The sequence below is a fragment of the Labeo rohita genome, unplaced genomic scaffold (assembly GCF_022985175.1).
Source record: "Labeo rohita strain BAU-BD-2019 unplaced genomic scaffold, IGBB_LRoh.1.0 scaffold_1138, whole genome shotgun sequence".
In the NCBI taxonomy this organism is placed as follows: domain Eukaryota; kingdom Metazoa; phylum Chordata; class Actinopteri; order Cypriniformes; family Cyprinidae; genus Labeo; species Labeo rohita.
In genome coordinates this window covers 4,640-18,501 of record NW_026127272.1, presented here as the reverse complement: position 1 = coordinate 18,501, position 13,862 = coordinate 4,640, and the positions used below count along the sequence as shown (strand labels likewise).

The 13,862-nt window shown below is 33.8% G+C and overlaps 1 protein-coding gene across 1 annotated transcript; it reads right to left on the bottom strand.

Moving 5' to 3' along the window:
• Nucleotides 1-1,076: 1,076 nt before the first annotated feature.
• LOC127157639 (uncharacterized) lies at nt 1,077-7,280 on the bottom strand. Its single transcript, XM_051100878.1, has 5 exons — nt 7,032-7,280; nt 5,146-5,481; nt 4,555-4,893; nt 4,093-4,208; nt 1,077-1,209 (listed from the first exon to the last, which is right to left on the bottom strand). The coding sequence occupies exons 1-5, from the start codon at nt 7,081-7,083 to the stop codon at nt 1,141-1,143; spliced, it is 912 nt and encodes a 303-aa protein (XP_050956835.1). The 5' UTR covers nt 7,084-7,280; the 3' UTR covers nt 1,077-1,140.
• Nucleotides 7,281-13,862: the final 6,582 nt, after the last annotated feature.

The following is a 13,862-nucleotide window of genomic DNA, read 5'->3' as shown; positions in this document are numbered from 1 at the left end:
TTTCATTTTTATATTTTTTTTTTTTTATCTTAAGTTGTTAAATTGAATATTTTCATCATAATATTTATATTTGAGTGATATGTATTTATAATATTTTATTTTGTCATTATTTCATTTATTTATTTATTTATTGCATTTTTATAGTTTTGTATTGTCTTAAGTTGTTAATGTTATTGTTCTTAATAAAAGCTGTAGTTTGTTTGGATGGATGGCCATTTTGTTGTGTTTTAGATGTATATACGTAGGCGTTCATTAGCTGTCTATTTGATGACTAGTCTATTATTGGGCTATGGTTAGACATCTATTACATTTTCACTGACAGCCCAAATTCAGTCTTGTTTTAGCCTAGACCCATATTCCCTGTCTATTAGACGTATACATGTAGTCGTTTAATAGTGGTCCAACTGATGTCTAGTCTATTCTTGGGTTATAGTTAGACGTCTATTAAATTTTGCCTTGTTTTAGCCTAGACGTCAGGGCTGTATTTGAATGGATAATAGACATCTTTTAAACGCAAAATTGCTTGCTGGGGTGTTTCAGACAGTGTGGCATACAGAGTTGATTCCTCTTTCAGGCCTCCCTGCGTTTAAGATACATGCGTTTAAGAATATTTCTGTTTTAAACCACAAAGGCGGGCCAATGGATATCACACAAGCAACGTGCAAACTTTGCGCAAAAGTAATGCCGGTGAAGGTCTGCATTAAGGGTGCATATTCTCTCATTGATGACAAGAGACAAATCAACTTCAACATATGCTGATAACAGTGTATAACTGTCTAAAATTAGCAGTAATTACTGCTAACAGATTAGCAGTAATATGTCTGTGCAAAGGATAAGAAAACGGTAATTGCTCACTATCCCTGTCTACATCAGTTTAGCAGCGTTACTAATGCACATACTGAAAAACACCAAGAACTTGCTGATCTATTGCTAGTGATGTTGCTATTGCTAGTGTTGCATTGATTTAATTCATTAAAAAAATCTATATTTAAATCTAAAATTTAAATTGAAATCTTGGACACATAACTCAGTGACTCTAAAGAGAGTTTCAGCTGATCCACTTCTCTGCATCATTTTCTAATTCTCTTTAGTGTACCTTTCAATGAAAGTATCAAAATGGTAAATGATGGTACATCGATTTTAGGCTTGTCCTGAGTCTGATTTAAGGATGTCTGTGTCCTTCAAAGCGATGTCTTTTGGATCATTGTCCTGTAAGAAAACAGATTCACAAATGGTAAAAGTAACTAATGTGTCAGTTACACAATATTTAAAACAGTGTCTAAAACTGGATCAAACTTATCTTCTGTAGCACAGTAATATAAAATTATTTAGTTTCACACTAAATTCACACTAAATTCACACACCAGCATATGTAGCGTCATGAAAGACCTCTTTACAGTACTTAACATATCACTTTAACATTTACTTTACAAATTTCAGAATAGTGAGGTTTTGAATGTGTAGGTTTCATAAATTTAGACCATTTTGAGAAGTTGCATTCAAAGGAATTTTGAATTTCTCAAATATTGCTATAAGCTCAAACTGTTTTTTTACTGTAATTCTTGTAAAATATTTAAATTTAAAAGAATTTCTCAATTTTTAAATTAATAAAAATGGTTAAACAGGGCTCTTCACTTTTCTTTTCAGGAGCACCTTCTAATCAGTGATCAAATTCTGATAAAATATTAGCCTTTCCATTACGAGACGATATTTGACTCCTTGAAGTGATTTACAGGAAATTTTGCTTTTACCTTTGTAATGGCATTTTTCTAACTTTACTAAAGGTATGTCATCTTTTGTCAAATTAAAACAATTACATTTATAAGTTTATTATTATTGTTATTATTATTATTATTATTACAACAGAATAAAAACAAGCAGAATAAGAATAAGTTACCAATTTCATTTATTAAATGAAATCAGTATAAGAAAAATTGTACTACAGAGGAGGTACAGAAGAAAACAAAAGTGGCTTGTAAGTTTATTTTCATATGGTTTAATGAGGCTCAGCAGGGCATGAGTGCAATGAAATTCATAACTTCTTGTTGAGGTTAGTGTTTTATATATAAAATTTTGAATATAGAAATATTAAATGATTTAAATAACAGAAAAGATCATTTAAAATGAAAGTAAAACTGCCAGTAGGTGGCGGCAAGTCACTGATTTTATCACTGAATCAATCATTGAATTTATTAGTTCGAATGGCTGATTCATTCAGGAACGAAGCAAGTAACTGTCTTTATGAATGGGTAATTGAATCAGATTCATTTAAAAAGGCCCATAAAAGCATTACATAAAACAACAGAGATGTGCAGCAACTAAGCTGTTACTCTGTTTGAAACAATTTTCATTGATGAAATAGAGCAAAATCAGGCAATAGTGTTCAGACAATGCAAGTCACTTAACATTGATTTCTTGTTTAGTGAACTGTTGTATTAAATCAATATCATTTGCAAACTCCCTTTATCAATAAATCTGTCTCTCTCCTTCGTTCATCGCAATGTTCCATTGTAATCAGTGTAGCTCATTCACAGAGGACTGTGTATGTAAATATGTAATATTTATCCATAGATGGATAAATATTAATTCTCCTGTTAAAAATAAATGAAGAAGCAGTGTGGAAGAGTGATTATTATGTGCAAATGATGAGACAATATATATATACAATAATGCAATGGGAGACAGTATATTTGTTCAGTGTGCGCATGTAAAAAACAAAACAAAAAAAAAAAAAAAACAAAAAAAATCCAAATTTTAACGCGATAAGTATAAACACAAGCATTGACTAGAGTGGCCCCTTCAGAGCAGTAACACGCCGCAGACGTGTGCAGTACAGGGGGTCAAAACACTTGCCGAAGCTGCAATCTACTCCAGTCGCTGCATTGGAGCCGTAACGCACTACAGACGCATGCAGTGTGTGGTAAGACATTCATTCATCATACAATGTAGATAGCTTCAATTATAACGCAAGTATTTTTTAAAATGCATAAACCTAGGTGTATATGACTTCCTTCTTTCAGACGAATGCAATTGAAGTCTAATAAAGTGCATGCATCCATAATAAAAAGTGCCTCACACAGCTCCCGGGGCTCTCCTGTAGTGAATCCATGCGTTTTTGTAAGAAAAAATATCTATATTTAAAACATAAGATTCACTAGTAATCTATCTTGCGCTAACTGCTTTGATAAGGGGCGTGGCAGTACTGAAACACCGCCAATCACAACGGACTGGGATAGATAACCAATCATAACACATTTCCTTTTTTTGGAAGGCTGGCCTTCATTAAAACCATTAAAACCGGAACTAATCGCCTTTTGTGCCAGGCTGGGAGAAAGGTATTGTAATAATGTAAATTATGTGAAAAATAATGTTTTTCGAACCACCAAGCATGAGAGCATGTTCTAGTAAACCCCTAAAACAAAATCAAGACTTTGAAAAGGAGCATAACAATACCAAAAAATATGCATGCAAACGTAGTTATGATCAAAGAATTAACATATGTCTGTGCTACATTACTCACCACTGTAAAAACACGTTGTACGTCAGAAACCTTTGAAGCTCCCCTCAGCAGCGCAAGCACAAATATGCTGATAGGGTCATTTACACTGATGCTCTTAAATATTTTTCATAGTTGCACGCAATAATTTTCAGTCACAAATGCACTGCTTCTCCATAGGTTCATGCAGGGCTGCGCAATGTATGCATCAGTTCACATGCACATTTTTCTCTCGCGCTACCCCATCTCCACCCCAATCATTAATGCTGTTTCATTCAGTCTTTGACTGCGCATATAGAATTTTTTTTTAAATAGCACCATTCTACTAAACAAAATTTATTTCGAGCAATTTTAAGGACCTATATTTGTTTTCAAGTACTTTCCAGGCCCTTGAATCCATGTGTCTGATATTCAAGTACTTTCAAGAAGCGTTGGAACCCTGTATGTGGGAGTTACAACATTTTTTTTTTTTAAGTGCATCACTGGAGAACTGATTCTGTGATGTTAAAAATAAAGGATCAGTGTACATTTATGTTACACCCTACATAATTATAGAATCCACTGTACTGAAACCATCAGCTGTATGAAACACTTACAGTCTGTGCTGCTGGTTTATATCTCTTGAGGCGACAACAAAACACACCAGCAATTACAGCTGCAATCCCCAGCAAAACAAACACAGCACCAATTACTCCAGCAGCTGAAGACAGACCTGAATCCGGAACAGGTAAAGACAGTCATTATTGCTACAGAGTGAATGATAATCTAACCAGTATTTAACAATATCTTTGACATTTACACCTTTCTACTTTGATCAAACATGGTTGAGATATTGAAATATCTTAATCTTAAAATTTAAATCAAGATAATGATTTAACCAATAAATGGGGCTGTCTGCTGTTTTTAGCAACAGCGGTTAAATATTAAAAATCAAAAGGAAACTGTATTCAACAGGAAACACTGTTCAACTGATATTATCCTGCATGTTACTAATATTAATCTTGAGTTGTTGTCTATAACCAAACAGGAAATGCTTTGAATGACTGAATTATACTCACCAGTGACAGTAACACTGAATGTCTTCACTCTGGTGATGCTGAAGCTGCTGTCGCTGATGTTGATCTGTAGTTTATAAAGTCCAGAGTCTGTGATTCTGGTATCTTTGATGGCCAGAGATCCAGTCTGATTCAACTCTAGTCTGGCTCTGAATCCCTCATCTGTATTTTTACACTGAATATCTGTAAAGGTTTTATTGGAATCACCAGGAATTTGAGCAATGAGAGCGTCATTAAAATACCATGTCATCACAATGTTTGGTTTTCTTATTTCACTGGAATCTAAAGTGAAAGATTCTCCCTTGTTTGTTTTCACTTCTTCTTGTTCAGCAGCAGAAATACCTGAAATACAAACCAACATCTACTGAAAGATCTTTCTGCTAAAAATATTAACAGACTTCACAATATGAAGATAAAAGCAACAAGCCCTTTCTTGCAACAAGCCCTTTTTGTGCTTAATTTTTTTACATACTTCTTTTATTTTGATTTCTTATTTAAACAGATAATAATCTGATGGTCTGATAAGATTAGACATTGTCATCTGCATCTCAACTGCAACTTTTTTTTAAACAAAATTATTCTTTAATGACTTACTATTGACATTAACATTGAAGATTTTTTCACCGCTGCTGCTGCTGCTAATAACCTTCAGTTCATAAACTCCAGAGTCCATGGTTGTGATGTTCATGATGGTCAGAGATCCAGTTTGATTATCCAGTTTCAGTCTGTCTCTGAATCTCTCAGTACCTTTGTTACACTGAACATCTGTACAGATAAAACTGAATTGGCCATTGATTTGAGCGATGCGAGTGGTGTTGAAATACCATTTAATATCCTCTTGTTGGTTTGTTACAACACTAGTGTGAAAAATGACTGAATCCTCCTCCATCACAGACACCAACACTTCATCTGATCCAACACTAGATGCAACTGAAGAACAACAAAAAAATAAAAATAAAAATAAAATAAAAATAAAAAAAATAAAATAAACCAAACAATACAACAATGCTACAATATTGCTGTAAAATGTTTTACTACATATCATGATTTTTTTTTTCTTCCCAACATTCCACAAGTTCTATAGGGTGAATTCAGAGAATCTAGGACATTGTGTTATCTGGGACACCTCAACTCAGGTGTGTTTATTTCCTGTTCTAACAAAATTTAGTCAACAGGAATTCACATGACTTCATTGTGGCGATTCCACAGACAGTCATTTTAATGGGAGAAATATGAATTTAGTGACTTTATAAATCTAATGACAAAGGCTAATACCTGTGCAGTTTGCAGCCATTGGTACCATTAAACGTGCAGAAGATAATGACATGATAGATGATGATGGCCGTGTCTCACCTGCAAACAGTGTTATGAATAGAACTTGAATAACCCAATATGAATAGAACTTGAGTAACCGAATTAATAATTTGTTAATCAAATTGTTGCTTCCCGTTGCTTATTTTTTTTTTTTTTTTTTTTTTTAAAAAAAAAAATGTGAAAATGTTAAACAAATTTAATAGAGTTTGAAATTAATTTAAATGAATGAACACACTAGATCGTTAATCCTGTGTAGAGATAGAAATATTTTTTTTTTCCTGAAATTGGAATATACATATTCTTATTTCTGTACTTGTCATGTTTTTCATAATTTTTTTTTTTTTTTTTTTTTTTTTTTTAAAAACATTGTTGAAACTGTGTTTTGCATGCATAAGTATGGTGAGACTTTTTTTTTTTTTTTTTTTTTAAAGGAATAATACATATGTACCACAATGGCACAAAAACAATAATAGGCGTGGCATGTCTCCGCTGGGCATAATGTCTACATTCTGTCTTCAGGTGTGGTTAGAAAACATTTTAGGGTTTTCAGAAAAGTTCTGATGTGTTAATCTAATGTTTAGATATCGAAATAAATCGCAGAAGTCAAAATAATAATTGAAAAAAAATGTCCCACTAAACATTGGACGTCGTAGTGACGTGACCCTGACCGACGGACCTAATATAGACATGATCTGCACGTCTATCCGACGTCCAATGTTTAGTGGGGTCCCAGATTACCCGAATTCACTCTATTTTCCCACGAAAAAAAAAAAAAAGTAAGCTACATTTGATTCGTTTATACACTGATGTAAAATAAACCAACATTTACTGACAGCATGATATTGACCAGATTACTAACAAAGCCAATGAAAAATAACCTGGGTGGCATTTCCCAAAAGCATCGTTATCTAACTATGGTCGTAAGTTCCAAACTCTATTTATAACGACAGAGCTTGCGACCATCTCGTTGCTTTCGGAAAACGCACCCCTGGTCTGCATTTCAACTGCGTGAGGTTCCTTTTTGTTAACACCGTTACGGAATTTTGTGGCTGTGGTGGGCGCTGCTGTTGCAATATCCTAATCATTATAGTCACTACAGCACCTTAACACAGCCTGCGGTCACAAAAATTAAGAGTTCGGAAAAGTAGTTGAAACAAAACTCTTACCGTGGTCGAGTAAAAACAAGATCCCTGCAAGCGATTTAAAGAAAGGCTTCATTTTCACAACTTTTCCCCTCAGAAAATAAATAGAGATTCTGTCTCAAAAAAGCACGCTGTTCTTCTGCTTTAACAGCGAACCAGTTTTATCGATAGTTACAAGTAAAAGAAAAAAACTCAGGAGCTTTCCTACGGACCCTAGGGCAATCAAGTATGTTGGAATCAAAATAAAAAAACAACACACTGACGAGAAAGTGAACAAGGTATTATGAGGTGGCACTCCAGCAGGCAGAGTACCACGTGTGTGGGAAGTGGAATTCAATCCACGCTGAATGCATGTAATAACGCAGCTGCCCTAAATCCACTCCGGGATTTCTATTTCTCGCCCACACCTCAGCAGCGCTCCGAGGATTTGATAAATATATCGATAAATATACTGGTGTTTATTTACATTATCGACTGTGAATGATAGATCGACACAAAGGTTTTGAGAGTATAAAAGCTTTTGTAATTCTCAAAAAAAAAAAAAAAAAAAAAAAAAAAAAATATATATATATATATATATATATATATATATATATATTCATTCATATAAACATTAATGGTTCTACTAATACAGATGTGTTCACTCTTTACTTCTTAGTTTGTGGCATTTATAAATATGATGTGCTACCAAAGAGGAAGTAGGTCCTTCACCAAGTAATATTATTAATTTGTCATTTTCATGGAGTGACTGAAACTCAGGAATAATCTGCTGTATTTGACTGTAGAGTGAGTCTCTTAAGGATGTGTATTTGTCACAGTGGAGGAGGAAGTGTTCCTCCGTCTCAACTGCTCCTGATCTACATTCATTACAGATTCGCTCTTCTTTAGGTAACCACGTCTTTTTATGTCGTCCTTTTTCTATGGCCAGCTGGTGGTCACTCAGTCTGTATTTCGTCAGTAAATGTTTGTGTGTTATATTCTTGACTGAGACCAGATAGTCAGCCAGGCCGTACTCTCTGTTGAGTTTCAGATAACATTGGAGACGACTTTGTTCTTTAGTTTGTTCTTTCCAATGTTGTATGTATGTCTCCTTCTCTTCATTCATAATTTCTTTGATTCTTCCATATTTTTCAAGTTTGTTGATATTGAGTGCTTTGTTAGTTAGATCTGACACCATTACACACAGATTACTTTTTTAGCACTCATTTTTTTTGTGTGTGTTTGTAGTGCTTTCAAATGAAGAGAATCTTCAGAACTAGAGTTTAAGTGGATCACTCTCTCTCTCTGATTGTTAGTGAGCTTGTGGTTGCCGAGCCGTAAGCAAGATTTTTTTTTTTTAAGTTTTCTTTCCTTCCTTTCTTATCTCTTTCTCTTTTTTCTTTCCTAAGTTTCCCTTAGAAACATTTAGAGTTAGTTTCGGTGGGAGGGTGCTCCGGGCCGTGTGCTACCTGTTTGGGGTAGCATGACGGCCCGGATTCATGGGTGCTTACTGCACTCACGTGGCGTCACGCAGTGAATGTGGCATCCGTGGTGAGCGTAGAGGAATGTCGTATGTGCTGTAGGAGCAGGGGCGGATCTAGAAAATATTTTTTAGGATGGCAAAGGGGTGGCATGGGGTCTATAAGGGGTGGCAACACCAAAGCAAGCCTGCATAGTTTTTGGGAATTTATAGTCTGACATACACAGTTGTGTTCACAAATATTGCATTACCATTAAGTAATGATCTATACTGTTTAACCCTTTCACACGTGAGTTTAAAATATTCTAGCTGAGCCCCCAGGGTGAGTTTTTTTAGGCGACCGTTATTTAGAATGTATGGCCTTATTGTTTTCATGGCGACGCGTGGTATTTGTCACATGACACAACGCAGCCACAACAGCGCTGTATGACACATGTATCACTTTTTATATCATTTTTCCTTTTTATTATTGATATTCACGAACGTGCTCACTGTATTATGAAATATCTGATATTCCGATTCTGAAATATGTGCAAGTAAATGTATTTGGAGGTTTAAACACTTTTATAACGAGCGTGTTAGTTGATCTATGCCGAGTGATGGGCGCCGCCATGTTAGTTCGCGCTGAATCCAAGCTGTGGGATTTACAAGATGCCAATTCATCCTCTCCTCCCGAAAAACATTAAAGTAAGTCTCTGGTGAGCTTGGAGAAGAGCAGAGTAAACTTTATAGTTACCTACACAATGTGTATATGATATCAATAAAACATGTCGTCAGATAACATTTGTAAAGATCATTATTGCCGCTTCCATAGACATCGGCGTGTATTTTGCTAAATATAAAGGCATCGTTTTACTAGGACTTATTTAAACGTCTGGAACCTAAAATAAGCATTATATGGTTAAAAACACGGAATAGGTGCGATAATATGACAAGCGCTCATCGCGTCCGATCTGGTTTGGCGCCAAAGCAGATTTGAATTGAACAGTTGATCACGTGACGCGCTGAACGTTCGATTCACACCGGTGTGATCGTACGCTCCAGGGACCAGTCAAGAATGATCACACCGGTGTGTACGCGTGAAAGGGTTAAAATGAAAAATAAATAACATTTCAGTGTCCATCATCGCACCTATGGAGGGCCAAATTACTCAAAATTAAATAATTAAATAAATGTTGAAATATATAAATAAATCGTTAAATGCATCATTTAATTATTGAAAGCATAAATAAATGTATAAATATTTATTTATTTAAATATGTATGTATTTATTTAACTTTTTATTTATTTAAATATTTATTTAAAATTTATTTATTTATTTAAATATTTATTTATTTATTTACTTTATTTACGCATTTATTTCTGCATTTATTTATTGCCTCCACATTTCATTTTGAGGTTTGCGGTTGTCTGCAGGTCACTCAACAATAGTGGGCGTCACCTTTCCAGCTCGATTACTTTGGTCTTTCTAGTTTAGGCGCCTTTTTCGTGTTTTTCGCATCACAAACTATAGCTGATCGAGGATGGTACAGTAAAAGATCTGTCGTTGACTCTTGCAGATGAAGTGACATGACATCTGATGCACGAAAGCCATTAGCACATGCCACAATGCTCAGTGACACAACCGCTGACACTTCTGGGTTTCACTGACATGTATCATACACTGTAAAAAATAATTCTGTGGCTTTGTAAATATCACAAAAATAAAAACTTGTATTAACTTAATAAAATCTCTGAGTATCATTAAAGAGATTATTTGATTTAGGCTTACCAAAATTAATAAGTAAAAATCCCACAGTTTATTTTATCTCTAATTTACTTGTTCTGCTTAAGTATGTTTTAATAAAAAAAATTAAGCATTTAACTAACAAATTATATTGTTCACATGTCCTTAATGTTTTTGGTACATTTAAATGAAAATATTTGAGAAAGTTGCAATAAAACTTGTCAGTTTTATAAACAGAAATTATTGCTTATTTTCTATCAATTTCTTTTGTATTTTGCATCGACTTAAGAAATTGAGTGGCTATCGTGATCACGTGGACACAACGACCGCGGTCAACAACGGGAAATCTGCTGCTGGTCACAAGAAAACTGAGGCTTAAACCACCTTAAGTCTCCTTTAAAAATGCAGGTAAGTCAGTATTAACAGTTAATGAAATATTGGCTGTGTTTTCGGGCACGTAAAAAGTTCGGTGTAATTTTATAATCAATGCTGTTGCAGCCACGCTGCTCTGTGGTAACGTTAACAACGCAAGCATTTCTAGAATCACTGTGGCTTTGTAGTTTTTTTTTTTTTTTCAAACCACTAAATATTTAGCTAAAATACGGTTAATACACCTCAGCAATTTGAAATGTATGTAAAATTTCCTATTTTAAAGCAGCATAGCCTGCTCGTGTATGAGGGAGTGTCCGTATTACTGTTAACGTTAACCGCCGAGTTGGTTTCGTCATTGTTATTCACTTGTGTGATGCGCATATACGTGTGAGTAATTGCAGAAAACAGCGACTAAACTAGTCTATCCGTAGTCCAGCAGTTGTAACTGGTGTAATGGGACAAATCCCGGTGCGCTGCAGCGTCAGTGGCCAGTTGAAATAAACCTTTTTTTTTATCGGCCGTCGCTCTGGGTGAGTTCTAACACTGTGTCGAAATAGCCAAAAACTACAACATTACTGTGTGTGAAAAGCTAACGTAACGTCTCTTTGTATAACTCGTAATTACAACTGTAAAATCGGTGCAAAGTTTTCCCGGAGCCCCTGCTCACATTTGTACTAAAGCACCGAAACATCACCCGGAATCAGTCAAATGGTGGAGGAATAACGTAGTGAAGAAATTATCGCGCAAAATCAACCATGGTTTTATTGTAGTAAAATGTATTAAGTTAACCATGTTTTTGGCAGCTTCATTACTATTTGTATTGGACAGTTTTACTACAAATATCATGGATAAGAGATATGGTTAATGTATTAATGTTTTTTTTTTTTTTTTTTAGTAACACTGGCTAATTTTTAAAGGGGCAGTCAACCACTACCCTACTGTTATTAATTTGAAGTGTAAATCTATAAATCTCATGGTCAAAACATTTGTTTTACAGCACTGACATCATCGTCCAAAAACATCTAAATAACAACACAAGGCAGGAGGTAAGAGCAGTTTACTATAATATTTCAGTATATGTGAAAATATAATGTTTCAGCATATATGAAATGTTAAAAAAAAAAAAAAAAAAAAAAAAAAAAAAAAAAAAAAAAAACTTTAATAAGGTTTCATAAAATGGTAAACCTCATGTTTCAGCCTTTAGATAAAGAAAAGGTTTAGGTCAAAATAATAATTGATTAATAAATTATTTAATGTATTTTATCTTTATCTATTTTATGTAATATTAGCTCTAACCTGCTATTCTTTATATTTGTCTCTTCAGGATGTTGCTGATCCACCTATTGGTGTTCAAGAGGAATTAGCTGTCCTCAACCAACTCTGTGATCTTAGCAGAGCCTGCTCCTGTCTTGTGGGATTGACATGTGCCTTGGACCTGTGATACCCCAAGAACTTTAAAGGGTTAGCTCATCCAAAAATGAATATTAGCCCATGATTTACTTACCCACAAAGCATCCTAGGTGTATATGACTTTCTTCTTTCTAACAAATTCAATCTGAGTTATATTAAAATTTGTTCTGGCTCTTCCAAGCTTTATAATGGCATTGGGCTCGTGTGAGGCACTTTTTATCATGGATGGATGCACTTTATCTGATTTTTGTTTGGACTGTTGAACACTACAACCCACCCAATGCCATTACAGAGCTTGGAAGAGCCAAGACAATGTTTAATATAATTCCGATTGGATTTGTCTAAAAGTAGAAAGTCATATACACCTAGGATGCCATGAGGGTGAGTAAATCATGGGCTAATATTCATTTTTGGATGAACTAACCCTTTAAATATACTTTGGAGGTCTTTTGAAACCTTTTTCTGGAGTTAGATCTGCTGAAACTTTCAACAAAGGTTCAATAACGAAAAAAATAACTTATTATATATATATATATATATTATTTTCCATTGTCCACGTGTTGTATAATTGTAAAAATGCATTTTGGTTTGGTGTTGTTGTTTTTTAATGTCAGATTTAATTGTACTCAGCCTTTTAATTTTTGTAAGGTCAAGTAATTTTTGATGATTTTTTTTTCTTTGCAAGTCTACATATCCACAGTTCAGTGGCTAAAATTTCAATTTATTTAACATGTTGTCATTTGCAAAGTATACCAGGTTAAACTATAGTTAAAGAGATAGTTCACCCAAAAATGAAAATTAGATCATTAATTACTCACACTCATGTTGTTCCAAACCACGAAGACCTTTATTCATATTCAGAAAACAAATACAGAGATTTTTGACTGAAATCAAGATCTCTCTGGCCCTCGATAGACAGCAAGGGAAATTAAAAGTTCAAGGCCCAGAAATGCAGTAAAGACATCAATAAAATGGTCAATTTGACATCAGTGGTTCAATTATAGTTAAATAAAGTTATTTTACTTTTCTTTGCGCACAAAAAGTATTCCTGTAGCTTCATATAATTACGGTTGAACCACTGATGTCACATGGACTATTTTAATAATGTCCTTACTACATTTCTGTGACTTGATATGGGTAGGACCCTTGCTGTCTATGGAGGATCAGAAAGCTCTTGGATTTCATCAAAAATATATATATGTGTTCTGATGATGAACCAGAGGTCTTACGGGTTTGGAACAACATGAGGGTAAGTAATTAATGACAAAATTTTATTTTTTTTGAACTAACCCTTTAATGACATGTTTTTATCTTTGGTCTAATTTGGTAAGCAACGGTTAATGCCTATTATTTTAAATGTTATTTTTGATGAATTTTGTATGTTTGTAAGTGTCCACAGTTCAGTGGCTAAAATGTATGTAACAAGTTGTCATTTGCAAAGTATGGTTGAAATGCAGTTATGGTCAAATATGGCAAATAAAAGTGTAATTAAAATACTGTGTTTTGTTTGTCATTTAATTTTGTTATATTTATTGTAAAGTACAATACAATTAAAAATATATAAGTAAAAAAAAAAAAAGTAAATATAGGATATTTGTATATACAAAATATAAATTAAATCTACTCAATTTTTTTGTTTCGGATGTACTATTGAATTACTATTGCATTGCATAAAGATTTTAATTATATTTACTCAATTTTATTTAAAAAATTAATTAATTGAATTAGTTGAATCTACTTAATTTTTTTAGTTACATTTACTTGATTCTTAAAGTATATTTCAATGATTTCACAACTTTTAAATTTACTTAATATTTTTCAGTGTAAAAATGTTTCACCAAAAAAATTGAGTAGATCATAGAAAAAATTTTTAGAGTGTATGCAGTAT

What these genes read in the sequence shown, in the direction of transcription:
- LOC127157639 (XM_051100878.1), bottom strand. Translation starts at nt 7,083, where the DNA reads ATGAAGCCTTTCTTTAAATCGCTTGCAGGGATCTTGTTTTTACTCGAC. An exon ending in ATTCAGTGTTACTGTCACTG is followed by an intron (nt 4,209 to 4,554) that starts GTGAGTATAATT and finishes TTCCGGATTCAG; the next exon opens with GTCTGTCTTCAGCTGCTGGA. An exon ending in ATAAACCAGCAGCACAGACT is followed by an intron (nt 1,210 to 4,092) that starts GTAAGTGTTTCA and finishes GTTTTCTTACAG; the next exon opens with GACAATGATCCAAAAGACAT.